The sequence below is a fragment of the Lissotriton helveticus genome, chromosome 4_1 (genome assembly GCF_964261635.1).
Source record: "Lissotriton helveticus chromosome 4_1, aLisHel1.1, whole genome shotgun sequence".
NCBI classification, from domain to species: domain Eukaryota; kingdom Metazoa; phylum Chordata; class Amphibia; order Caudata; family Salamandridae; genus Lissotriton; species Lissotriton helveticus.
The window spans coordinates 1,607,094,579-1,607,120,990 of record NC_136063.1 but is presented as its reverse complement, the minus strand read 5'-3'; the positions used below and the strand labels follow the sequence as shown (position 1 = coordinate 1,607,120,990).

The 26,412-nt window shown below is 43.3% G+C and overlaps 1 protein-coding gene across 1 annotated transcript in view; it reads right to left on the bottom strand.

The window, feature by feature from the left end:
• Positions 1-26,412, bottom strand: part of DPY19L1 (dpy-19 like C-mannosyltransferase 1) — a 543,661-nt gene that overhangs the window by 200,544 nt on the left and 316,705 nt on the right. Inside the window, exons 12-15 of the mRNA XM_078688229.1 lie at positions 13,532-13,591; positions 9,844-9,924; positions 8,766-8,867; positions 2,267-2,338 (exon numbers count right to left, since the gene is read on the bottom strand). Of these exons, the coding sequence (XP_078544355.1) occupies positions 2,267-2,338; positions 8,766-8,867; positions 9,844-9,924; positions 13,532-13,591 (315 nt within the window). The remainder of the gene's footprint in view (positions 1-2,266; positions 2,339-8,765; positions 8,868-9,843; positions 9,925-13,531; positions 13,592-26,412) is intronic.

The following is a 26,412-nucleotide window of genomic DNA, read 5'->3' as shown; positions in this document are numbered from 1 at the left end:
ATGGGCAAGGAAAAGAAAAAATTACATCAGGACGCAGAGGTGATGCGTAAATACTGATAGATGCCATCTCTTCCAGGGGTGGGACCAAGCTGCCACCTGCTGGTACACAGGAACTACTAAAAGAAAAGTGTCCAGGTCCAGCCTAGTGGACTGGAGGATTCAAAAAGTGAAGAATTGAGGATTAGAGGTATTCATAAGAACTTAGTATTTTAGTGGGTACTGCATCTCAAGAGACATTACTTATGCAAAGTAGACTATCCACAGGGGAAGGTTTGACATAAAATGAGTAATACTAGTGCAAATCTCTGTAGCAATATCTCAGCATTATGTCCTGAATTTCAAACCTTGAGCTGAAACTACTGCTGCTCTAACGGATAGGTCCCTGATTTTAACTCTTCTTTTACTTAAAACTACTTTAACAACCTGAAAGGCTCAAATAAGACATATCAAATAACACCTACATAAGCTACTGCATCCAAATTGGCTTTGCACTACAGAAAAGCTGGGCCGTGACTTTCAAAATGAGATTCTAATGCAGGGGTCTCAAACCTTTTCTGTTATGAGAGCTACTTCTGATCAGTGAAAGTGAGCTACTGAAGGCCATGGAACTTGTGCATTGTTACCAGACACTTCCTTGCCCTGGTTCAATTACTTTAAACTTAATGTCCATGGAGCCCAATTCTAATGGTTTGAAAAAAGAACTATGACTAGGGGTACAATGATAGGGCTGCCATGTTTGTTAGTGAGTGCCTGGTCTGTGGGGATGTATGAACATGTGTGTGAATGAATGGGATATATGTGTATGTGTCACTGAGAGCCTGTGTTGTATGTACTTGTGTCACAGGACATAGCTGTAACCATATGTGGCACCGTTACATGTACAACACAAACATACAACCATTTTTTTTAATGTGAGAAACTTAAAGTGCAGAAAAAATGTTCTGCAGAAATATTCCTAATAAGGAACATTTTTCTCCACTTGATGGATCATTTTCTGCACTTTAAATTTCTCAAATTTTAAAAAATAACTGTATTTTTCAGTTATAAATATGGCAGTGTGTCTGCCAGCCACTGGGATCAAGATGCCTGCTGGGTGTAAATGTACCACTTTGAAATGGGAGAAAATGTAACTGAAGAGTTTACTTTATGTTTATTTGCATTACATTTAACTCATCATTTAAAATGTCTCCCACATCAAAGTGTTTTTACCACCAGCAGGCATATTACTCCCAGTGACCAGTGGACATGGTGCCATATTTGTAGAAGGAAAATACAGCCATTTGCTTAAATGTGAGGAATTTAAAGTAACATGCTTCATTAAACACGAGGACCTAATTGGCTTAATTTAAAGTAGAAAAAAACATGAACATAATGTTTCATAGAAAATTTTTTCTTCACTTAAAATTTCTCCCATTTTAAAGAAAATCACTAGTTTTCAGTTACAAATATGGCACTGTGTCCACCAGCCACTGGGATAAAAATGGCTGCTGTTTGTAAATGTGACACTTTGAAAAGAGTGAACATTAAAATTAAAAGTTAACTTAATCATTAAGTTAACTCTTTATTTTAGTTTTCTTTCATTTAAAGCATTCAGAAATATAAGTTGAGAATGACTTTTATTTAGAGTTAAATACCTCAGTGCTTCAGTTCTGAATCTCTGTGACTCACATGGGCCATACATCTGATTGAGCACTGCTCATTATAGGGCTCTGCTATCTGCAGCATGATAATAATGTAAAATAAAAGTAGCCTTTCCTTAACTTTAAAAGGAAAATACAACACTTATTTATTTATTGCGGCTTTTACTTAAAAATGAACTCAAAACTGGGAACTATTTGGAAGGCTTCTGCGATCAACTGGTTTGAGACACCTGCTATAAAGACTAAGAGGGTGCAACCCGACAAAACCAGAAGCACGCAGAACTCCTTCATGTCTATCTGTTTCTCCCCATACCAGACTGTGTGCCTACTTCAATCGTTAATCTGTGACAAAATGAAAACTTTGTATGTCAATGTCTCCACATTAGGTTATATAATACACACAAAATGTTAGAAACTAACAAAAGTTCCTTCCGATCAACATTGATCCCAAAATCGTCGATATTGTTCATGAAGGTAACTCAAACTCAGCAGTAACAAAATAAAGGAACACAACTGCTAGATCTTATGTGTGCATCAGTAATCGTGACCTCTTCTGTTTAGAACAACACATTGGTAAAGCATCTTAAGTATTATAATTAAATACACAGTGTTGAACGCAAACTTACCCTCATAGCAATAGCACCAAAAACAATGACAGTCACAGGAAGCAACAGTGTCTTTGTGTATCGGAAGGGAGTCTGAAATACAGCAAAAGAATGAGCGGCCATTTACAGTGTGGTAAGTATTTAACTACATAGTTAGAATATCATTCACAGTGCTTTTAAAACATAATCCCTTCAGGCTATTGCATTGTGAGAGTAACAAATAGGTGAGGTCCAAAAATAGCATTTTACAGCATCCCTTATTAGGCATTCATTTGCTAGAAATATATAAATAACTTAAGGCTGTGACATGCAGTTCAAAAGAAAGTGAATATTGAACCTGGATAATATTCTTTGAAAAACTATATGCTTTCCTTATGCTTCTGTTTGCTCCTGAGGAGTTTCTGGCTCTTTCGCTGAAATGTCCACAAAGTATCCTACAACATTATGGTTTACTATTTTACATTGGTAAACTCTCCCCCAATACAAAAGAAGAAATAGATGCACAACCACTTGACTTTTTAAAAACTTAGAATGTGTCGAATGAACATGGGTTGGAAATGTCCAATTCTAGAAGGTATGGTACCTTTACAGATTTCATAAAAGGGAAGGGGTGGAAATAGAGAAGGCTATGAAATTATGTGATAAATAAATAATGCAAATCAAAAACAAGGACAAGAAGAATATATTCTGCACATTTTATAAGAGGGCAGCCTTGGATCTATGCAGTAATGGCTCTAGAGAGCCTGTCCTCCAGAGTCAAAATATGAAATGTAAAGCTGGCACAGGTAAACAAGCATTGGCATAGCCAATATGTCTCGCCTTTGGGTCCCTATAAGTCTTCAGCCATGCAACAGTTGATGTTGTTGCACCAAGGATATTGTGGTGCATAACTAAATACTTATAAGGTCCCAAAAGCGAAGCCTATGGCTATGCCAATGCTTGTTTTAATGTGTCTATGTCAGTTGAAGACCAACTACTCCCCCCCCCCCCATTTTAAAACAATCTCGGAAGACCTGCGTCCTATTAGGGTCAGTCAGTGGTGATGGATGTCAACAAATTCTGCGTACCTCACTCAGAGAGAGAACATTTGCTTGCCCAAATTGTGATTTTTCAGGTCTCTGGTAGAGAGTTAGTGCGAGTGGCCTTTGTCTTCCTGCGATATATATTTCATGAAACGGCTGAAATCAGAGTGTTCACGGGGGTTAAACCCCGTACATGATATATACATCGCTTCTTCCCAGAATAGGAAGATATGGCCCTGGGCTTAAAGTGGGGCGTGTCCCACCAGTGCTCAGCACCGACAATAACTAGACTTGGACATTGAAACAGGACCTGATTGGGCTCTGTATTTATATTCTGATCTGAAACAGGGACTCTTTCTCGACAATGTGTGCAGAACTCCTTCTGAATATAATTCAGTGATGCATTCCTAGTTAGAATCCACAGGGATGACTTCTTGCTGCATGGTGTGTGTGTCCCTATTTTACAAGAGCATTTTCTTTTCTCAGATAAAGTTCCAAAACTCCACACTTAGAAGACTTTCCAAGTGAAACCAGTCAATGTTAGCCAATGGAAGGACATTTACTTAGCAGGTATGTTGTGTTTTCGTTACTTTTTCTTACTCAGTGGTGGATCCTGGATCCAGTACTGGTGCATCTCCTGTAAACAGTTGAAAGAATGCCTTTAAGCCATATAGGCGATTTTTAAGGAATATTTGTAGTTTGTGAAAATAGACACTTAGAAACTTTCCTGGTGAATACCAGACAGTGGATTCTTATGGAAGGAAATTCAAGTTACTGGTAATTACGGTTAGAATTACTTTTCATAGTCAGTGCTGGGCTAAAAGATGAAGCACTGGGTTCTCCCCTGATAACAGGTGAGTAAATCGGAATTCGTTGTTCGATTGATTTTAGATGAATATTTTAAAGTTCCAAAACTCCACACTTAGAAGAATTTCCAAGTGAAACCAGTCAATGTTAGCCTATGGAAGGAAATTCAAGTTACTAGTAAGTATGGTTAAAGTTACTTTTCAGGATCAGTACTGGGCTCAAAGATGCAGCAGTGAGGTCTCTCCTGATAACAGGTGAGTAAACCGGAATTCGTAGTTCGGCTTATTTTAGAGGAATATTTGTAAGTTTCAAAAATCAGCACTTGGAAACTTTTTCAGCAAAAAGCAGGCAATGATATACTATGGAAGGAAATTCAAGTTACTGGTAAGTACGGTTAAAATTACTTTTCAGGATCAGTACTGAGCTCAAAGATGCAGCACTGAGGTCTCTCCAGATAACAGGTGAGTAAATTAGAATTCGTAGTTCGGCTGATTTCACTTCGGTCCAGTATATATAGAGCCACTTTCCTACACCATCCCCTCCCTTCACCACTGTGCAAACACGCCCTCTAGCGTGTTTTAAGTTGTGGAAATAATTCCTCTTCAATCCTGAGGGACCCTAGAGTCCAACTAGCCCACTAGGTACATCCAGGAAGCTTGTAACGTTGTCTTTAGGCTTATGGTTTTTGTTTGCTGTATCCACTCGGGTTATTTGCTCTGCAGCTAGTGACATGGCATTTTCTTTGTTTTCTGTAGACTTAAATTTAAACTTTGGTGACCGGCATCTGTTGACATAAGGTATGTGGATTACTCAGTTGTTTATTATGTTGGGGGTCCATGTGTGGCGATTCTTTTAGTGCATTTCATGGGTATTGTTTACTCTTTTATTGTTTTGCAGCATTCAAAAAAACCTCTATTCAGTTCAGGTAACTTAACTCGTCATACCTTATGCTCCGCTCGTGTGGCACTCAGTTGTTTATTATTATGTACTTATCCATTATTTTTTCCTTTGTCAGCTGGGCTGTACACACGTATCCTCCATTTTCATTTCTCTGATGTTCTTCAGCATAGTTAATTAATGCATTTTTGCGTCGAAATTTAGGGGTGCAGCACTGACCTTTTATTTGTATCTCTCCACTCACTCACTGGCCTTTCCTGGTGATGGCTTCTCACTGTTCTATATGAGGGGTTATGTTATGTTCAATCCCTGTGTTGTCTCAACATTTGGTAGCAATGAACATTTGGACCAAACATGTATGGCATATTTCTGTACATAAGGTATTACATACATATTTTTGTTTTCTCTTCATTGTAGTGGCCCCCGAAGAAGGGACATGGTGTCCCGAAATGCATTGGGCCACCCTGGAATGCATTGCCTTGCGTTTTGTACAAATTGAATTGCTTAGTTTAAATGTCAGCTGATTGAGAAAATATGTATTACATCAATGTATGATGTATATTAAGGATGTTCTAATTTTCTAATGTTGTATTTTGATTTTGAATTGTGCAAATAACAAACCACGATTTAATTGACAACAATTTTGTCTTGATTGGTTTTGTTTAAAGAAGGATTAACATAGGAACAGTTTCCCAGAAATATACATAAGCTGTTCACAGTTTTTGAAACTTTTGTACAGTAGTGCACACAGTTATTCAAGTGAGAGCTCTCTTTGGATTCATGCACACGTGGGATTGGCAGCCCACAAACACTGTGTAGCACACTAAAAACACTTCAAGCACAACAAACATTTGTTCAAGCATTCTTTCAACATTGGTTTAAATTTTCACAAACCAGGTGTGCACCGCATACTTCTTTTTTGTAGCACATCCAGTAAGCGCCACAGAGCTGTGTAACAGAGAGATATAAAAAGGGGCACTGCCTGCACCACCTCGCTTCCAATCACAGAAGCAACTAGGCAGGATAGATTACCTAGTGAAATCAAAACATTATTTATAGAAGAGCTGAAACTGCACTGCACTGCTTAATGCTATACTGCAGTTTGATGAACCACCTTCATTGTGGAGGGATAATTGAGTTTGCAGCCCCAAACAATTCTTAAAAGGACCGCTGGTCGCTCCCCATGCTGCACGGCTCCTCCTAGGTGTCCGTGACTCTCCCCACTGCTGCGGCTGCCGAGGGTTTGCCACTGGTGTGCCCCTGGTATCTGTTTTCTTTTGTCTCCCCTGCACTGATATTCTGTTATTTCCCAACAGTGCCTGTTTCTTATATTTTGTTCTGTATCTTATATTTTTGCTCTTAGCGATCTTTTCTGCGCCCCTGCCCTCTGTGCCCCCCCTCTGCTGCCCGCTTCCCGCCGCTGCTCCCCTGCGGCCCGCCCCCTTTTGCCTCTGTGTCCCGTGCCCTCGTCCATTGACCACCCCGCTCCCGCCTCCCAGCTGCTCCTCCCTCCCACTTCGCCTCTTATGGGGGAGGCCGTGCGGAAGCACGCAGCGGGCGCGCCAAAGGCAAGCCCGTCTGCGCCCAAGAGGTGCTAGAACAGGAAGGAAAACTCAAATGTGAGCTGGGTTGGCTGATTGGTATTGGAGGGCGGAATTTGCAGCATTTCCCACTGCAGAATTCCGCAGTTACCTAATTACTCAGCGAGGAGAGGAGTTTGGTTTGTTGCGCTGGTCGCTCTGGTTTTTAGCATTGGGCGCTTGTCCCGTGGTGCAAAATCAGTGTGAACTACACCACGCAGCGCACCAGAGGGCACTGCTTCTTTCTGCCGCTCAATTAAATTTTCTACTAGGGCAGCAGCTTTCGCAACATAAACAGCAGCTTTCTCAATGCACGCGGTAGCGACCCGTCGCGACTGCCCACATTGAGAACTCTTGCCGGGAGGCGGTCTAGTGCTCAATTTTCTTGTTTGCACTAAACAACTTAACCACGCGCTAGTTGGCAGAATTTTTCCGAAACTCCGTACTCCAAGCTCGGCGGGCAAAACTTTAAGAGCTCCGCTTGGGGAGCAGAGTTTATCACTCATTACTACTGATTAGTCTATCTAGGTGTATCCCTTTTCTGAAATTTCGGAGAAAGTTGGTGTTACCTTTAAAAGTAGCTTTTATAACAACAGCTGGAACTTTTCTTTTTTAATAACATGAATAGGACAGCTTTAAAGGCACAATAAGAAGTCTTTCATTCATTCAGCAATGAGTTTTATTAAGGGGTTGTCTGAGAAACCGAATGCTGATAGCATAAACATACAGAAGCTTTGGAAAGGCTAATGGGCCTACAGGTGCCTGAGCAAAATTGATAGAAAGGTAATAATAAGGTCCAACATATACTTTCGAGTTTCAAACTTCCCCATAAGCAAACTAATTGTTGTACCGACTATACCTCACTTCACATCTTGATAAGTTCTCTAGTGGAAGCTCTTGTGAACGCTCCAGCTAATGGATTTTAGTACTAATTATAAGTTGGTCTCCGAGATAAAAGATTTGATTCAGTAGAGGATTCAAATTTTTGTTTTGATGTGTGCTCAAAAGTTAAATGTTTTGGTTATACGATTCTGGAGATCTGGTAGTCTCAATGATTGACAGGTTACAGTTTACCAGTGAGTTAAACCATGTGTTGATAGGTAATGTAGGTAGACACAGTAGTAAGGACTCTGCCTTGAGTGGACTGAGTGATGAGACATCCACATTTGTATGTCATCAAGGGCTCTGGCCAAGACTTTACCTTCTGTGGGGAAGAAGACTTGCAGGAAAAGCTGTGTGGTCATGCGTGTAGAAGGGATATGTGATAATCCCTGATACTGTAGACAAGTGGCTCCATATATAGACAGAACAGGGTGGGAGAAACGATTGCACCTGGGTAAACTGCTAGCTGGAACAAAGTAGGCTAGAGAGGGAGTCTGCTAATATTTCATGGGAAGGTCCAAAACTAGGGTTGGGCAGTGCCAAGAAGAAAAAAGAATTCTCTCTGGCACTGTACAAGCTTCGCAGTTGATGTTACGAAGACCAAATGATGGACGAACCTATGAAGGGAAATAGGCTTACTAATAATTCAAAGCTATTCATCATCAAGAATTCTATCACCAGTGTTAAGGGTAAATGGAAAGAATGAATGAAGTAGGGGCACTTTTTCATGGTGGGTAAATGATTTGGAAACATTCATAGCACGTTAAAAGGCAAGTGAAGCTGCCAGGAAGGGCTTGTGGTGCTTTGCGAAAAGTAAGTTTATGCTTTGTACTAGGATTTCTCTGCAAAGGGTACCAAAACCCCTCGGGCTCAAATTGCATTAAATAATGTAAACAATAATACTACTACTACTAATACTAATACTAATACTTGGTACAATGATATCAAATCTTAAATACCATTCTTACAGAACTAGGTTTTGCACTGGCTACGGAAGTGAGGAAGGGCAGAGGAAAACACAGGAGGAGCAGTTCCCCATATCCGAACCCAAACATCTTAAAGGAAAATCATGAATGTAAATGTGGGGCATGCATGTATACTTTTACATGTGCAGAGAAGTAATGTTGCAATAAAAAGGTATCTATTAGCAATCGTCCACTGCAAATAAAACAAATATCCTCTGGCAGCACCGGCAAACCAGTGGAAATAATTTGACATAGCGTCGTTATTGTTTAAAATCAGAACTACGAAATGAAACCATGAAAATAAAACAAATACATTTAAAAAACAAGATATAACTTTGCTTGAATTGTGTCTGTAGAGCAAACTTACCTCTGTTTCCATGAAGTCAAACTCAGCAGCACAAGTATACATTAACGTATGAAAATCCTTGTACCCTGTGATTTTCGACCATACGAGATTGGTAATATGTGCCTAAATGAATACAGAACATATAGTAAGGAGATATAGAGGTTCACATTGAATACCAAAGAATGGCATAAACGCATGTTAAATAATGAAATACCATTAAAATGTTAACATGTGTGCCACTCTGTTTTTGGGTGAATTCAAGTCAGTTTTCCACCCCCATACTCCCCCTCCCACCCCCCCAACTTTACAAACATCCTGAAGCCAGAGGACTTGAAACTTCGACACGAATTCATCTCTAAGAAATACAACTGCATAAACACACATGCGCTCTGCCTCAAACAGCAGATAGCAAGATGATGACACACATTATCGCAGAGAAGCACAAGGCATTTCAGCGTAACCTAAATCAGGTTTAAAAACTACAACCAAGAGAGAGTATCCATGATTGGCTGAGAAGAGTCAGTAACAATATGGTGCACAGACAGTGAAATCATTACTGTACAATTTTCAGAAGATGGTGCTGATTATTATTTGTAGGGCTCCTGTTTGGAAAGGCAGATGCCATACTCTGCCCCAGTGCCAGAAATCTGACCAATTTTGTCTGAATCTTTTTCAGATGATATAATATGTATGGGCCTCAGAGATGGCAAAAACATTTTCATGCACTAAAAGCACTGTTAAGGCGTCCAATAGTTTCACAAAGAATTCCAGGTGGGAAGTATCACTACCTAAGCGAAAAATAAAAAATGACTGACTCCTTAGGAAGTGATTTAGAGAATCACCCAGTGATACACATATGTTCACCTACAGTTAGGGTAGAACTTGAATAGGTCATTGCAAATGATGGAAATTAACAGACGAGGCAGAGGCACAAAGTTTGTCTAGAAATATACCTCAATATTATACTTGCCTTGGACAACACACAATTCTATATCCCACAGATTATTGCACGCTTATGTACGCCTTATTTACAGATGATCTTGAAATAACAATTTAGTAAGATAAGACACGGTTGCGGGTTTTACTGTGATGCACTTACGTCATCTGTTCCTCTGGTCAGTTTAGGTGTGACGAGCTTAAGAAAGGTTGTTCCAATGGCCAAAGCAAGAACTTGCGATAGCTGCAAAAGTAAAAGGACTTGTGATTCTTTCACTGACATCTCTAATAACATTATTGCATCCAGTAACAAGGGCAAAAGTAACCCAATGGCAAATGCCTCATTTTAGTTCAAAGTAAAGGGTTCATATTCTGTAGTGCATCCTATCCCACATAAATTAATAGTAAACACTAGAAGAACAGATTACTTATTGGATTTGGCAACAAGCGTGTGGCATACTATAAGGAATATGCATGAATATTGGATCTTCAGCATTTTGGACATTATCAGAATGAATATCAGGAATTTCAACACCTTTAAAGAAAAAAATCTAACATCTAGCAAAAGGCTGATAGGCTGTGCAATTTCAACATTGACCTATTAATAACACTTTATCAACATGTCTCATAGAAATTTGTCAGAGAGCAGTCTAAGCAAACATTGTTTGAAAAAATACAAAGCGGAGAGGGTATGTACTTTATTGTTATCAGTAATTTATGCGAATGGCCATATATATGACAATATCACCCGCATAAGCAAACTAGAGCATAAACATTTCCCAGCCAGGTGATTCCAGTTTGAAAGTCATACAGAATAGCTATCATCTTGTTATGGTATGTGGAAGACAGGAGGACATTTTGCGACTAGGGAAGCTCCACAGTCGAAGCATTGTTTTGGAAAATAAAATTTTCTTCCCCAGCATGAGATGTTCTCTGGAGCCTCCTACTTCTAATAAGGGGAACCCAATTTCAGGTGTGTACCGGGCAATGCTATATCACCAGAATTTGGTTTTGCAAGCAGGCTGAATAACCTGGACAGGAGCCAATCGAAAGTAACCAAAAAGGGAAATGCAAAAAGGAAAGTAGGTTTTTCAAGCAGCGATCCTTGCAGCTGCCATGCTTATGTAACTTAATAACAAGTCAAGATGTCCTTAGCCTAGGCACCAAAAAACAAAAAGTGTAATTCACAATCAAGTGTAGTCCAAGTCCAGTCCTTAAAAAGCCCTTGGTTTCACTTCAATCCAGCAACCAGAATTGTTTACATAGATTGCTAATTAGGAAAATGATAAACGACTTCATACCATCTCAGTTTAAGTCCTTGGCCTCCAACGGTCCCCTGGGGAAGGTGGCGCGTCATACGGTCACAGTACTCCAACAGTTATCAATCTGGATCATGACAACAGTCCATAGCCACAAGTCTCAATCCAACTCCCAGGCAATGTGTTGGAAAATCCTCATGCTATGGCACCCCTACAGCGACTGGTTCCTGATCACTTCCACATTGTACCAGTTCAGGGGTAGCTACTGGGAGACACAAGGGTCCCATTAGACTTCCACAGTGTTGGGCATAGAAGCAAACGTCCACAAGAGATGTACCTAATGTGTGCCCCCAAACAAATCACATCCTAGCATGATGGCCACCCTTGTGTCCCTCAGTAGCTACTCCTTAAGTGTTCCAACATTGAAGCAATCAGGACAGGGTGTGAGTATTTTCCGCCACATTGCCTGGGAGTTGGATGGAGACCTGTGGCGACCGACTGTTGTTGCCATGAGCCAGGAACATGCGTTGGCCCACTTTCTGAGAGCTTGGGGAAGCAAGGGCCCTTTTTGGATTGACAGCTGTTGGAGTAGTGTGAGCGAAGGATGGCCACCAATGGGGAAGCTAGGGCACGGAGCTAGATCACCAGGATGCCAGAATAGGGGTGTCATTACCATGTGTTGGAGAAAGAAGAGAGGGCAGGGCCAACTCTCAGGCAAGAACTTCAGCTACATCCTTAGGATGGATAGAAAACAAAAAGGAGATACAAAGGTCGTCAAAAAGAAATGGAAGCATAAACCCTCCCAAGTGTATTGTATGTTGTCTCGATCTTTTTATATTTATCCTTAGACTTCAGCACCTATCTTGGGAGAAATAGGTACAAAAAAGAGGACATTTGAGAGTATGGGATCTGCATCACAGATGTCAGGCCGGTGCACCGATTGTTTTTGTTTTCAATTGGATCTTTTTCTACTTTTAATTACATCAATAGACCGGAAAACAAGCACTTTGCTTACATTTATAGCGTTGTTCCATCTTAAATACCATGTATGTACTTAAGTGTCCATCATCCCACACCTTATCTTCCCAGGAAGGTGCAATGATTAAACTATTCCAGCACACTGCAAACAATAAATTCTAGCAATTGCTATGAAAACAAGTGCAGTTAAAGGAAAACTGCAGAATTCCATAGACTTTTGAAATATTCAACAGGAATAGAAAAAGAGAGTTCCAAAACAGACTAGCACAGTCCCTAAAAGTCACTGTAGTAAAATAACATTCTTGAGAAAACAGCCACATTCTATCTGGGCATAGAGTCATCGTGCTCAGTGTCATCGTGCACTTGAGCAATAATCTTTTTTTCTCACGTACTAAAAGTAACACCTAAAGCAACAGTTGATTGATAAAATATAAAAAAACATGTTTATAAGATAAAACCAAAAAGAGCTCTAGGGAAATACATAAAGAGGTCACAGGAGAATTTTTCTATTTCGATCACAGCTCCATCAACAGTTGAATGATTACTACACACTAATAAAAACACCTGGGAACAGGCATATGGGAGCAAGTAGAAATCGCTGAAGAAGCCACGCTGTGGGGAAAGGAGCAAGAGGCAACGGATTAAAGGGCAGAGGAAGAGGGAAGAAAAGAATATGCCCACGACAGCTAGGAAATATAAGGATCTCATGAAGGCTTGCTCAATAGGGAAGAAAATTAAATATCGCTTATTTTGAATTCATCAGACAGAATCCAAAAATAATAAGTGCGAAATAAAATAAAGGCAAAAGTGATGACACTGTAAGACATCACGGACATTTCACTCCAAATTGCACACAACCCTGTTAGCAGGCACAGTGCGTCTGAGCACACAGGTAAAATTTGAAGAAAGAATTGGGATATTAATTTCCTTATCAAAAGATTAAAAAATGTTGGTACTGTCTGCAAAAAATATTACAAGTTCTAAAAGTAAAGACACAAAAAGTATACAACTTTACGCTTAATCCACCAACATAGCTTTAAACAGCCTAAACATGGAGAAAAATCTTGGGAGTCCAGAGCCCAAGTGTGTAAAGTGCCTTGTGCACAAACTTGAGAGGCAGTTTAAACTAATTGTTATTCAAAAGCAGCTAAAACCAGAACTTTTCAATCTTGCTTACACAAACTTTATGACATAGGAACAGTATGTATGTATGTATTGCGTATGTATTGCGACTTATATAGCGCACGTATCACCCGAAGGCATCAAGGCGCTTGCTTAGGGAACCCGTCCTGGTATTCCCCTGTGAGATACCCCGGCAGGGTATCCACAAGGTGAAAGCCAGGCATCCCGCCGCGAGGGGCCGTAGTGGAGATTAAGCAAGCTATTGCCCAGAGTCGCAGATTGTGACCCCGTGAGTCGAGTAGGCACCGGAGCGAGAATTGTCGAGTCCGTGGAATTTTTGAGCCCGAGAACCGCCGAGGTAATTGATTGGGCACACACAACGGTTTATAGAACTACATAAATACAAATTTGCATTTTTTATAAGGAAAAGAACAAAAGCCTTTTTTTCTAATCCTTTTCATAAATTCAGGTAGTAAGTCAGTAGTTCCTTACCCATATGATAAATTCACGTCTATGAATTTGAATAAACCAACTTCTTGCCTCAATTATCACCTGCAAAATAAAAAATAAAAATTATATTGATAAAAATTCTAACTAAATATGATTTTGTTTACTTTTGCCACATCTTTTTTAAAACGCTACTACGATTTCGGTTCTGTCCAGGAAATATAGTATGGTAAATTGTCATGGTGAGTTCTCTAAAGTGTGAAGTTCCAGGAATTACTGAGCTCACCACAACAGGGAAAGCGAACGGCTCCTGGACACCAGCGTTGATGAAATCAAGTTCACAAAAAAGTGGTTTCACTTACGAATCCTTAATTCTTTGAGCAGACATGGCCAAGCAGATAAAGCCTTAGCACAAGTAGTGGGGTGAGTGAAGGTACAATGAACACAGTTGTCACTGTAACAGTCAGGTATGGATGTTCAGCCAACAGCTGTGTGGTCTCAACAGCTTTAATAATATCTCAGACAATCTAAAGATATTTACAAGACAAACATGCAGGGAAATTCGATGAACAAAACAAAACTCAAATGTATTATACATATGTAATATGATACAGTAAAGGCGCAACAAATCATTAATCTCACACTGAAAATAGGGATATAGTGTGGGTTTACAATCTAGCGCTTAGAGCAGATGTAAAAATAATACAGGACTGAAGCCATCAGCCCAGGCTAACCACTATGAAATATCAGCACTCAATGCAAATGTTCACAAAGATTTATCATTTGGAACGATGGGTCTGTACCAATAATGGGAAGTACAAATACAATGAAAAGAGTACAAATACAGGATTTCCCAGTTCGAAAACAAACTGATGAGGTTTATGGATACAAACACCGTGGGATAAAATGGAGAATTATACCCTTTCAGTAAACACTAAATACGTTGGGCATCTTTGGGTATTCAAAGGAAGTTTGCAAACCATGGGCTAGATGTAGGTGGCCTAATACTAGTCGGTAACGGTGAAATTCGTTACATTTCACCGTTACCGACCGGTATTTAGGTATTTGAGATGTAGGGAGGATTCGGTATTAAGAAATCGGTAAATACTGATTCCTTAATACCAATTCCTTATGGCCTTGAATTGAAGTAATCGGTAATACCGATTTCTTAAATGCAATGTAGGTAGCATTTAAAACAGTGCACCTCAGCCTTAAGGAATCGCTATTTACCACCAACTCCAAGTTGGTGGTAAATAGCGATTCCCTTTCAAAAAGCACTTTTTGCTTTTTGAAGTGTGCCATGTGGCACACATCCATGCCCGTAGGGCATGCATGTGTGCCACATGAGCACACATGCACATTTCAGGGGTGCAACAGGGTGTCCTTTGGACACCCTGGCACCCTTGAAATACCTCCCGGTATTACCGATTCGGTAATACCAAATCAGTAACACAGAATGTCTTCACATTCATTCCTATGGGCTTCCAAGCCCATAGGAATGAATGGGTAGGTATTCGTTATTACCGAATCTCAATTACCGATTCGGTAATAACGAATATTGAGAATTCGGTATTTTTTACCGAATTCTTACCTATATCTGGAATACCGATTCCTAAATACCGAATCGGTAACATTCGGTATTTAGGTATCAATATTTCCCAGTTACCTACAGCTAGCCCCAAATGTTTGTTAGGAATCTTTAAAAAATGCAGCAGAAAACAAACATAATATTGTAGACAGGATGAAAGGTTACCTGCAAGGCACGGGACAATATTTGAGAGATTATGCTCATACTTCACAGTACCGTGGAGATAAGCAGACAACACAGGGGTTGTGAGATGTGCTGGAACAAAAGTCCAGGCGCAAACAAGGTTTACCGAGGACCACAAAGGTCACTGGGTCGGGCTTGCAGGTTAGCCACACAGATGTTGGCCCGCAATATGCAGGTCCGAAAGGAGCAGAGAGAAGAACTCCAGTAATAAAAGCTGGTGAAGGGAGATGGATGTTCACAAGACTCCACCTGCTCACCTACTCTTGCAACAGTTGCTCTGTTTGGCAATCTGCCTCCGCCTCTTGGTTAGAGGGCATGAGGGGCCCTTGGATTTTCTCAAACACAAACAGCCACAAGGTTTGTGATGTGGAAACGTGTACAAAAATCTCAGGCTCCCAGGAGTCCTTGGACTGGCTGTAGGCAAGAAGAACTTCAGGAGGGACAGGAGAAGAAAAGAAAGGAGGTTATAGTATGATTTAATTAAGTTGTGAGGAACAACCTTCCTTAATTATATGTAGCAAAATAGTACCTAGAAAAAACAGACAAAAGACACCAAAATGCCTGCCCTGAGAGACAGATACCCCGAAGGTAGAGACCCAAATACAATGGTCTTTCCGAAAAAGGGTGAAGGTCCTCACTCTTTCCCAAACATGCACCATAGTGACTAACAAGCTACACACAGTGGGCTCCTCCAGAGATCTTTGAAAGGAGTAGAGATATGTGCCCAATTACGGCCGATGCACAGGGGATGAAGAAAAAGGAGTAAAGGTGTGCCGGGTAGGGAGATTGAACAACCTTTATTAGTCCCTATCATATGATTAAAAGCAGTATAATCTGAACTTTAAGATGCAAGACCCTCGGTTAGTGCCAACAGGCTTTTCCCTCTGTTTATGGCCCTAACTGGTCAGCGGCTCCAGGACAGAGATGGCCCTCTACCTTTCTACTACAATCCCTATGTTAGAATAATTATTTACTGTGGTCATTGAAGTCGTGAAAGGGAGAAATATATCCCTAGCCGATTTAATGCAGCTCATTGTGGTCCTTTTGACTCATCAGGGCCTAGATTAAAGCCACCTGGCAGAGACCAGTGTTAAAGCAATGATCTCATTTCGTCATGACCACCTCATTAAGAAGACTGGCCGACTGCACAGTTCCCGAAGCATACTGTAAAGCTGGCCCTGAACACTACATTTTCGGATGAGTCATCTCAGAAGTCATTATTTTATTTTATAATCTTTTCGTAGATTTTTTTCTAGCAGGAGAAAATAAAATAAAACAAAAAAATAAAATGGAAAATTGAAGGAGGTTGACAAGCATCCGAGAAATGGTGTCATTTAGATGACAATCACAATAAAAAACAGTCCGTTCATTCAATACAGTGTTGCAACAGGGTATTAATCTTCAAAAAAGCATTTCCCACCTCCCAACCATCTCACAAAGTAAACATGAAGTCAACTACAAATTACTGCTCTTCTCGCGGTCCCTGGAGTGTAGCAAGGTATCCCATTACAGCCGGTGGATCCTTGCTGTTCTCCGACACATCATATAGTCTCTAAATGCAGTGGCGGTTCGCCAAGGGAGTTCTGCAGGGCGGTGAGATGGGGGAGAGGCAGGGTGGGGGGTAGTGGAGTCCGACATACGAGGGACAGGAGTAAGGTAAGTAAGTAAATAAATAAAACAATTTACCTTGCGCGCACTGCATCACCAACAAGGTAAATTGTGTTATTTATTTAATTACTTACCTTACTCCTGTCCGTCGTCTGTCGGACTCCACTACCACCCCACCCTACCCCACCCTGCCCCTCCCCCTCCGCATCACCTCGGCAAGCCGCCACTGTCTAAACAGACCCCAAATGTCCCTAGGCGTTGATTTAGGCAATTGTAGAGCTGAATAGTTCTAATTTCTCTCCTTGGTCCCTTCAACCATTGTGGTGCCACTCGGTACAGAGCAATCGCTAACAGCAGTTCCACAAATTTTTTCAGAGGACAGGTAGATATCTGCAACATAATTCAAGAGCAATGGCAGCTTTGCACAGCTCAAGTGAATAGGATTTATTTCATTGAGCGCAAGAACAACTTCTGGCCAGAAGTCATGTATTGATGGGATAAGGAAGTGCACAGCCTGATGAATAAAATCTACTGGGTCTCTGGAGCACCTGCAGCGAGATTCCGGTTCCATATGATGCCATCACTCAGGAGTGTAATATACTCTGTTCAGGAAATTACAGAGGATACATCTATGCCTTTGATTTATAGACAGTTGTTTCATTTGATCATAGATGTAACCCCATGTTAAATTGGAAAGAGTCATCCCCAGATTCATCCCACATCGCACCCTTGTGGCATAATTGGTCTAGGGGAGCAACCCATCCACCATCTTGTATAGCCTCGAAACCCAGCCTTTGGTATTGGTAGATAGATACATCTGCGTCAGTGGGAGAAACTCTTGAGGTTCTTCGGGGAAACAGTCCTACTGGGTAGAGGTCATTTGTTAAAGCCTATAATAAGTGAGGGATCTGGAGTATTTATTTCCCCAAGTAATCAAACTTGTTTTGGTGTGATGAATCTACCACGTGGGAACAAATGTCCCCTTTTAGTGAGTCAATGTCCCCTTTTAGTGAGTCAATGTCCCCTTTTAGTGAGTCATAGTCGTGTAAGATTACTAACTTATATGTAGACTGAGATAAGGCCGGGTTGTCAACATTGGGCACTGAAGAGGAATATACAAAAGGAAGGCCGGTATCATGCCCAGTGCGTAAATCAAACCGTCTCAATGAATTTACTAGGTTCAGGTGCCTTAATGGCTAGAGCAGGGCCAAGGGACCCCCATGTAAAGTTAATCACTTTCGTTTTGTAGATGTGGTGCGGACCCTGTGGGTTAACCCAATAAACAGCATAATGTCCCTGCGAAGCTAGAAAGTAGCCTTTAGGGACAGAGAGAGGGTACCCACTCTGCTCATATGACAATGTAAGCCTCTCTTTACACAGTTGTGGAACGTTACCATCCTATACAAACCTAGTAAGTAAGGTGCAAAGTCTGACAAACAATTTTCTACCGGGGGAATGATATGAATGAAACAGCACTTGTATAGCGCTAACTACCCGGAGGCCTCGTAGCGCTTATGACAGGAACTTAATTAGCGAGGGCTCAAGGCAGGTCAGCAGAGTGTAGCATACAAGTGTGTTTTCAGGGTTTTCCTGAAGGAAAGATGGTTTACAGTTTCCCGGAGGGGCAAAGGGAGAATGTTCCAGAGTGTAGCCGCAGTATGTGGAAAGAAGCGGCCACCCCAGCGTGCTTTCCTGACTCTGATGGGAGTAGCCAGCTGGAGGGAACAGGAACGAAGGGAACGAGATGGAACATAGGGAGTGACCAGGGACTGAAGAATTGCGGGGCCAGTGCGATGGAAGGCCTTGTGTAATATACACATGGCCTTAAATTGTATTCTTGCAGCTATAGGAAGCCAATGAAGTTCCCTTAAAGCATTCCTTGCTGACTGCCATCGGGAAAGGTTGTAAAGTAGACGGGCCGCACTGTTTTGGGTGACTTGGAGCCTCTGAATGGTGTAAGCAGGGGCTCCCATGTAGAGGACATTCCCATAGTCCAGGCGAGATAGTATAAGGGCCTGGACCAGGATCCTCCTTGCCTGAAACGGGAGCAGAGGAAGTACCTTCCTTAGCATCCTCATCAACCCAAAACAGGTAGCCGCAGTCTTCGTAGCTTGGACCGAGAAATTCAGGTCGGTGTCGAGCCAGATCCCTAAGCTTTTTATTTGGGATTTGGGAATAGGGGGCGGGCCTAAACATGGGGGCCAGGAGGATGCAAAGCCCGAGGGGGAGGGATTACCCAACAGGATGACATCTGTCTTCTCCCCGTTAAGTTTTAGGCATGAAGATTGCATCCATCTGGAGACAGCCTCCAGACAGGAACCTAGGGTGCTAGACGATCCCTCCTGGTGGTCTAAGGAGACCACCAGTTGGGTATCGTCTGCGTAGGTGACGATACGCACACCGAAGGGATGGACTATCCTGTCTAGGGGTTCCATGTAGGCGTTAAACAGAGTGGGGCTCAGGGAGGAGCCCTGAGGAACCCCACATCTGAGAGGGTGTTTAGGGGATACCACCTCGCCCTCGAAGACCTGAAAGAAACGGTCAGCCAGGAAGGATGTCAGCCATTCTAGGGCTGCGTCCGACACACCCATGTCCGCCAGGCGTTGTAAAAGCGTGACATGGTTGACTGTGTCGAACGCAGCGCTTAGATCTAATAGAATGATGGCAACCTTTCCACCCTGGTCCAACACAGTTCTTGCTTCCTCCGTTACCGCTAGAAGAGCGGTTTCTGTTCCATGTCGAGGGCGGAACCCTGTTTGAGAGGCACGCAGAAGGCCATTTGATTCCAAATGGCTCATCAAGGTGTTATTTACGTGCCTCTCTAGTAGTTTGCTCAGCCAGGGGAGCAAAGAAATGGGGCGATAATTCGCCAAGTTGTTCTGGTCCAAGTTGGGCTTCTTCAACAGAGCCCTCACCATTGCGCACTTCCAGGGAGGAGGTACGGATTTTGTGGTGATAGAGGTGTTGAGGACGTCCAGTATGACCGGGCGAATTATGTCCATTACCTTAAGGAGGGTCTGGGGGGGTGCCGAGTCACTAGGTGAGCCAGAGGTGATTTGTGGGATAAGTCTGTCCAGAGCCGGCATGTCCAAGAGAGGGATTGTATTGAGCAGACAAGGAATAACGGTAGCCGGGGTTGGAGGGGCAGAGGGGTCCAGAGCGCTGTTAACCTCTCCAAAAGAAGAGTATATGGTCTGAATTTTTTGGGAGAAAAAATTAGCCAGGTTATTACAGCGATTCTGGGCACCCTCAGCGGAGGGGCATTCCGTTGGAGGTGAGATAAGGGATTTAACAATTTAAAAAATTTCCCTTGGAGCATTAGCGGCAGCCTCAATTTTGCTGCCGTAATAGGAGGCTTGTGCTGTTTTTAGCTCCTGTTTATAGAGCCTAATAGCCGCTCTATAATTAACCTTCCTGTCTTGGGAATAATCTTGTCTCCAAGCTCTTTCATATTTACGACAGATTAGTTTCCTAGATTTAAGGTTAGGAGTGAACCATGGAGCAGGTTTATGTCTTTTTATGACATTGGTGGCTCGCACGGGGAGGACCATGTCAAGTGTAGAGGAGATCCAACCATCGAAATTGTTGGCTGCTGTATTGACATTCAGTACCTTCATCGGGGGATCTCTAACCAGGGCGGCTTCCCATTCAGGGATGGGGAGTGAAGACCACTTCCTGCCTCGCTGTTTAGCAGGATGGTGAGTGGGGATAAAAGAATATGTGTGCCAAATAAAAGGTACTAAAAAGTGATCGGTCCAAGGTAGTGGAATCGGGGGTAGCACCGTGAGATCATCACTGTTACTGTAAATATGGTCCAGAAGATGGCCTCTATTGTGGGTTATATGAAAACCCTTTTGATGAAGATCCAGTGCTAAAAGATTAGAGCGGAGAATATTGGCTGCTGTGTCGTGTGGATCATCGAGGTGCAGATTGAGGTCCCCCAATAAAGTAAAATTGGGTGAGGACAACACAACACTTGCGGCGAGATCCGTTATTTGAGCAATGGAGTTTTTTAGAGCACCAGGAGGACGATAGGCTAATATACCTGAGAAGGTGGTGGTAGGAGAGAATTCTAACGAAAAGTGAACACTTTCGCAGGTTGGTGAGGTGGTGGGGGTAATGCGGCATTTATAATTGTCTCGGTAGACAATGGCCAGTCCTCCGCCCCTCCCGGTCTGACGATCTAGTCTTTTTAGTGTAAAGCCCTGGGGAGTAGCCCACCCAATAGCTGGATCATTATCTGTGTGAAGCCACGTTTCCGTTAGGAAGAGGGCGTGAGGATTGAGCTCTTCAATCAGTATATGTATTTCCGTGTGATGTTTACAAACGGACCTGCAATTTAAGAGATACAATCTCCATTCCAGGGCAGGGGAAGGGTGTAACGTGCCTATATTCGACAAGGATGGGCTCCAGTTACAGTTTTTACAGAAGTAATTGGTATCAGATGGGTAGAACGAATGGGCACAATGAGGACATGTAGGAGGGCGAATGGCAAGCAACGAAGGGACATCGTAAGAAAGCAAAGGTTGAGCCATAGCAAACCAATCTACCCACCGGTCCGCCGGAGCGTCTGGACGCGGACTGGCGCAGACTGGCTTCTCTCTGGCGCCTCTCCGCCGCGTCAACGGCGCTACCGCTGCGCGTCACCGCTGCACGTCACCGCTGCGCGAGTGATTGAAAACTAAATAGGTTAGGCGGAGTGGGAGACTAGCGCGTCAACCCACCAAATATGGCCGCCTCCGATGGAGCAACCAGGAAGTTGTGCCGCTTGCCTCCCTCCACAACAAACAGCACTGGTAGCTGCGGTGGACCGGGGAGTGAGCGAGCACACAACAGGTAAGTAAATTTCACAAAGTACACTTTTAAAATCAGTACACTTTAAAATCGTTTTTACATCAGTCTAAGAACAATGGCTAGCAGGAATACAAGGAGAAACGCTTGTAGCAGTCCTGCTTGCTACCAAGCGCCAGCGCAACTAAATTCACAGTCAATTTTCGAGCGCGCTTCCAACCGGCCCTTTTGTGATCAGGGCGGAGTGGGAGACTAGCGCGTCAACCCACCAAATATGGCCGCCTCCGATGGAGCAACCAGGAAGTTGTGCCGCTTGCCTCCCTCCACAACAAACAGCACTGGTAGCTGCGGTGGACCGGGGAGTGAGCGAGCACACAACAGGTAAGTAAATTTCACAAAGTACACTTTTAAAATCAGTACACTTTAAAATCGTTTTTACATCAGTCTAAGAACAATGGCTAGCAGGAATACAAGGAGAAACGCTTGTAGCAGTCCTGCTTGCTACCAAGCGCCAGCGCAACTAAATTCACAGTCAATTTTCGAGCGCGCTTCCAACCGGCCCTTTTGTGATCAGGGCGGAGTGGGAGACTAGTGCGTCAACCCACCAAATATGGCCGCCTCCGATGGAGCAACCAGGAAGTTGTGCCGCTTGCCTCCCTCCACAACAAACAGCACTGGTAGCTGCGGTGGACCGGGGAGTGAGCGAGCACACAACAGGTAAGTAAATTTCACAAAGTACACTTTTAAAATCAGTACACTTTAAAATCGTTTTTACATCAGTCTAAGAACAATGGCTAGCAGGAATACAAGGAGAAACGCTTGTAGCAGTCCTGCTTGCTACCAAGCGCCAGCGCAACTAAATTCACAGTCAATTTTATGTTATGTTATATGTTATGTGTATGCGTAAAGCACACAATCCCGCCAAGGGTATCTTGGTGCTGAGCAGGTGTGTGTGCCTAGCCCTGACTATGGTAGGTTGGCTAATTAAAGCCAGGTCTTCAGCTTCTTGCGGAATTCACTAAGATAGGAGGAGGCTTTGATGTGGAATGCTAAGTCGTTCCATGCTTTAGGAGTGATGTAAGACATGGTGTTCCATGGTGAGGTGTTCCTGCTGAAGATCACTACTTCTGTTTTGTCAGTGTTGTGCTAGTTCTTTGTTGTATTTTATTTTTTAGAACCAAGCAACACTTGGTACAGAAAAGTGGAATTGTACTTTTCAAGACATATTGTTCAACAAGCAAGCTGTATGAATAATGACTTTTGTTACAGGTTTGTGAAATATTCAAATAGAGTTAAAATTACTTTTGGGTTACTCTTGATTACTTCTTAGATCACATTTTCTACTCAGTGTGATATGCCTAGATATCACAATGGGACATTTCCTAGATAAAAGGTAAGTAAAACAGTTTTCATAAAACCTCAGTTTCTTATGTTTCCATACAAACACCCTCAACACTTGAAAGTTTTTCAGAGGAAAAAAGTCAATGCAATCCTATGGAGAAAAATTAGGTTATCGGTTTGCAGGTAAGTAAATGGTCTTTAAGGTTGAGTTTCTGGGGTTAAAACCAGGGTTCCCCCAGGGTCAAGGATGCACTCAAAAAGCACCGTCAGCGGCACCGGGGCAGCCAGGTGCAGAGTGCTGAGGCCCAATGTTAACCTATGGGGCTAGGGGGTCGGGGTTGGTGGCTGCTCTCAGGCATGCCACTGGGTTGAGGCAGCAAAGCTCCTAGAGTTAAGCTCAGGGCACAGAGGGATTCGAGTTAGCACACAAGGTGCACCCACAGCAGCACAAGGGCGGCCGGGTGCAGAGTGTTGATTTGGCATCAGGTGCCCTGTTATTTTCAATGGGAGTTGCCCGCTTTGTATTTTGGCTACAGGCTCGGTCCAGGAAGTCTTCCGGGAGGAACCAACAGCAAGGCAGGTATGCTGGAGGGCTTGGGGACGTAGTACTCGGACTCTGAACCACTGAGAGACATCGCTGGGACCAGTGGGCCACTCGGACTCAGGCTGTAGGCAACGGGTGCAACGGTGGTTCCAGGCATCGGTTTTCTTTACCTTCAGCAGGCTCAGAGTCTTTCTTTTGAGATTCTTGTGAACAGAGCTGTTATTCACAGGAGATCCAGTCTTTGTTGAAGGCAGTCAGTCCTCCCAGGGGTTCTGGAGGACGCCGGCTGGAGTACAAGGCGACGTTTGGCGCATATATTTGGAAACTGCAGACGGGCCGGTAGGGCTGGAGCCAAGTCAGTTCTTCTCTGCAGTCTCCTCTGCTGTGCGTCTTCTTTCTTCCTTCTTCACAGGTTGCAGGAATCTGCCTTCTGGGTTCAGGGATGCCCCCTAAATACTATATTTAGATGGAGTGTTAGGGGTCTCAAGGTAGTAGCCAATGGGCAGCTGACCTTAGGGTGACTACACCTTGGTGTGCTCACCCCACATGGGGGAGTGGGCACAATCCTTTATCCTGATAGAGTGTATGCCATCTGCAAGATGGTGGCACCGACGAGTGGGCTTCACCTCGCCTCTCCCACCTGAGGGGTGGGGTTGGCAGGGGTGGGCACACCTTCTAGGCTGCTCGAATTTTGCACACCTGTCCTCCAGCCGAAAAGAGGATGAGAAAGGAAGGGGGCCTGCTCCTGAAAGCAGGAGAAGCTGGGAGTCGCGTTACAAAGGCGGCAAGGCCTTTGAAGTTCCCCTGCCACAGATGGCTCTTCCTGACCTGGGGGAGGTGTGAACACCTCTGCCCAGGAAAGGCTTTGTTTCTGTGCCTAGGGAGCGATGGCTCTCACCAAGGGGGGCCAGAAACATGTCTTGTGGTGGCAGGCTTGTGTTTACCAGACAGAGAAACCACCAGACGCTGGTCGTTTTTCAGGGGGCATCTCTAAGTTGTGTACTGTATAATAAATCCCACACTGGCATCAGTGTGGGTTTATTATGCTGAGAAGTTTGCTACCAAACTTCCCAGAATTCAGTAAAGCCATTATGGAGCTTTAGAGTTCGTAATGACAAATTCCCGGACCATATATCTTTGTGGGTTTACTGCACTTACAATGTCTAAGAATGAACTTAGACAGTGCAGGGGTACAGTGCTCATGCAACTGTACCCTTACCAGTAGAATAGTGCAGCCAGCTAGAGGGGTGTCTTACCTATACCATAGGCAGTGGGTTGCAGGCATGGCACACAGGTATGTGTGCCATGTCGACTCTTCACTTTTTTCTGCACAAAAACAAGCAGCCTGCAATGGCAGTATGTGTGTGTTAAGGTACAGGACCTCTAAGGGTGGTACAATATGTGCTCCAGCCTTCAAGAGTCCTTCCCTGGTGACACCCAGGGTACCTTTTACCAGGGACTTCTATTTGGCCCCGTGGGGGTACAAAGGCATCTGTTTCGGGAAAAAACACTGGCCCTGGGAACCTGATTGGCAGGGACCCAGGCCACATCAAGTCAAAGTGCATCAAACATCTGGCAAAAAGTGGGGTGGGGGTGTTACTGCAACAGAAACCCACTTTGCTACAGGGGGCCTTGTCACAGAGGTAGAGTATGAATTGTGTGTCATCTGCGTGGGAAAGGATGTTGATGTCATGTGCGCAGATGAAATTGCCCAGAGGGATTATGTATATGCTGAAGAGGTGGGGCAGAGGGATGAGTTTTGGGGCACTACACAGATGAGTTGCAGACTTCTGAGGAGTAAGGTTTTAGGCTGATCACTTTCGTTCTATCCATAGGAAGGAGTGGATCCAGCAGATAGTGGGTCCTTGGATGCCAGTCTTGTGCAGGCAACTGATGATGGTGGGGTGTGAGACCATGTCAAATGCTGGAGATAGATTCAGGAGAACGAGGGCTGCTGTGTCTCCTCTGTCAAGGATAATACAGAGGTCGCCTTTGGTGGGGCTGAGTGCTGTTTCTGTATTCTGGTTGAGTCTGAAACTGTACAGCGTAGAATCGAGGAGTTGGTGGTTGCTGAGGTGGTGAGTGAGACAGTGGTTGATTAGTTTCTCTAATACCTTAGCTGGGTATGGTAGGATGGAGATTGGTCTATAGTTGGAAAGCGTGGCTGTGTCAGAAGATTGTTTGTTGAGTAGAGTGATGATGGTGGCTTGTTTCCCGGTGTCCAGGAATGTGGCTGTGTCGTTGGAGGTGTGAGGATGGGTATTAGTGATATCTGATCGGTAGGAGTCCATTGGTGAAGGAGTGGTGGGGCAAGGGTCAGATGGAGTCCTTGAATGGATAGTCTTCAAGGTAGTAGCGATTTCGATGGTGGTAAAGGCAGACCACAAAGCCAGGGTTTGTTAATCAGATGTGATGGAAAGATGAGTTGTGATGCTGATGGGGTCTGGTTGAGGGTCAATGTTGCTGTATATGGAGGCGGTTTTGTTACAGAAGAATTTCAAGAGTTTGTTGCAAACGTCTTGTGAGGGCATGACGTTGCTGGAGGCGGCAGGAGGCGTGGCAAAATCTTTAATGATCTTTAATGATGGTGAAGATTTCCATTGCTGCGGTTAGTGCTGGCATCGATGCGATCTGCAAGAGCTGAGCTCTTTTGGTGGTAGTTCGTGGAAGAAATATCAGTAAAAAGGTACAGCACTTGAGAGTAACATCATCTTTATTGGGGCTACTCTGCCTGCCATGGAGAGTGCAAGTGTGAGCCAATCAGAAGCCATCAATAAAAATAAAGTTTACTGCTTGCAAAAGAACTGGATGCTGTATCTGTCTCAGGTGCAAGCAATGTTGCATGTATCACACACTTATTCATTGGCAAAT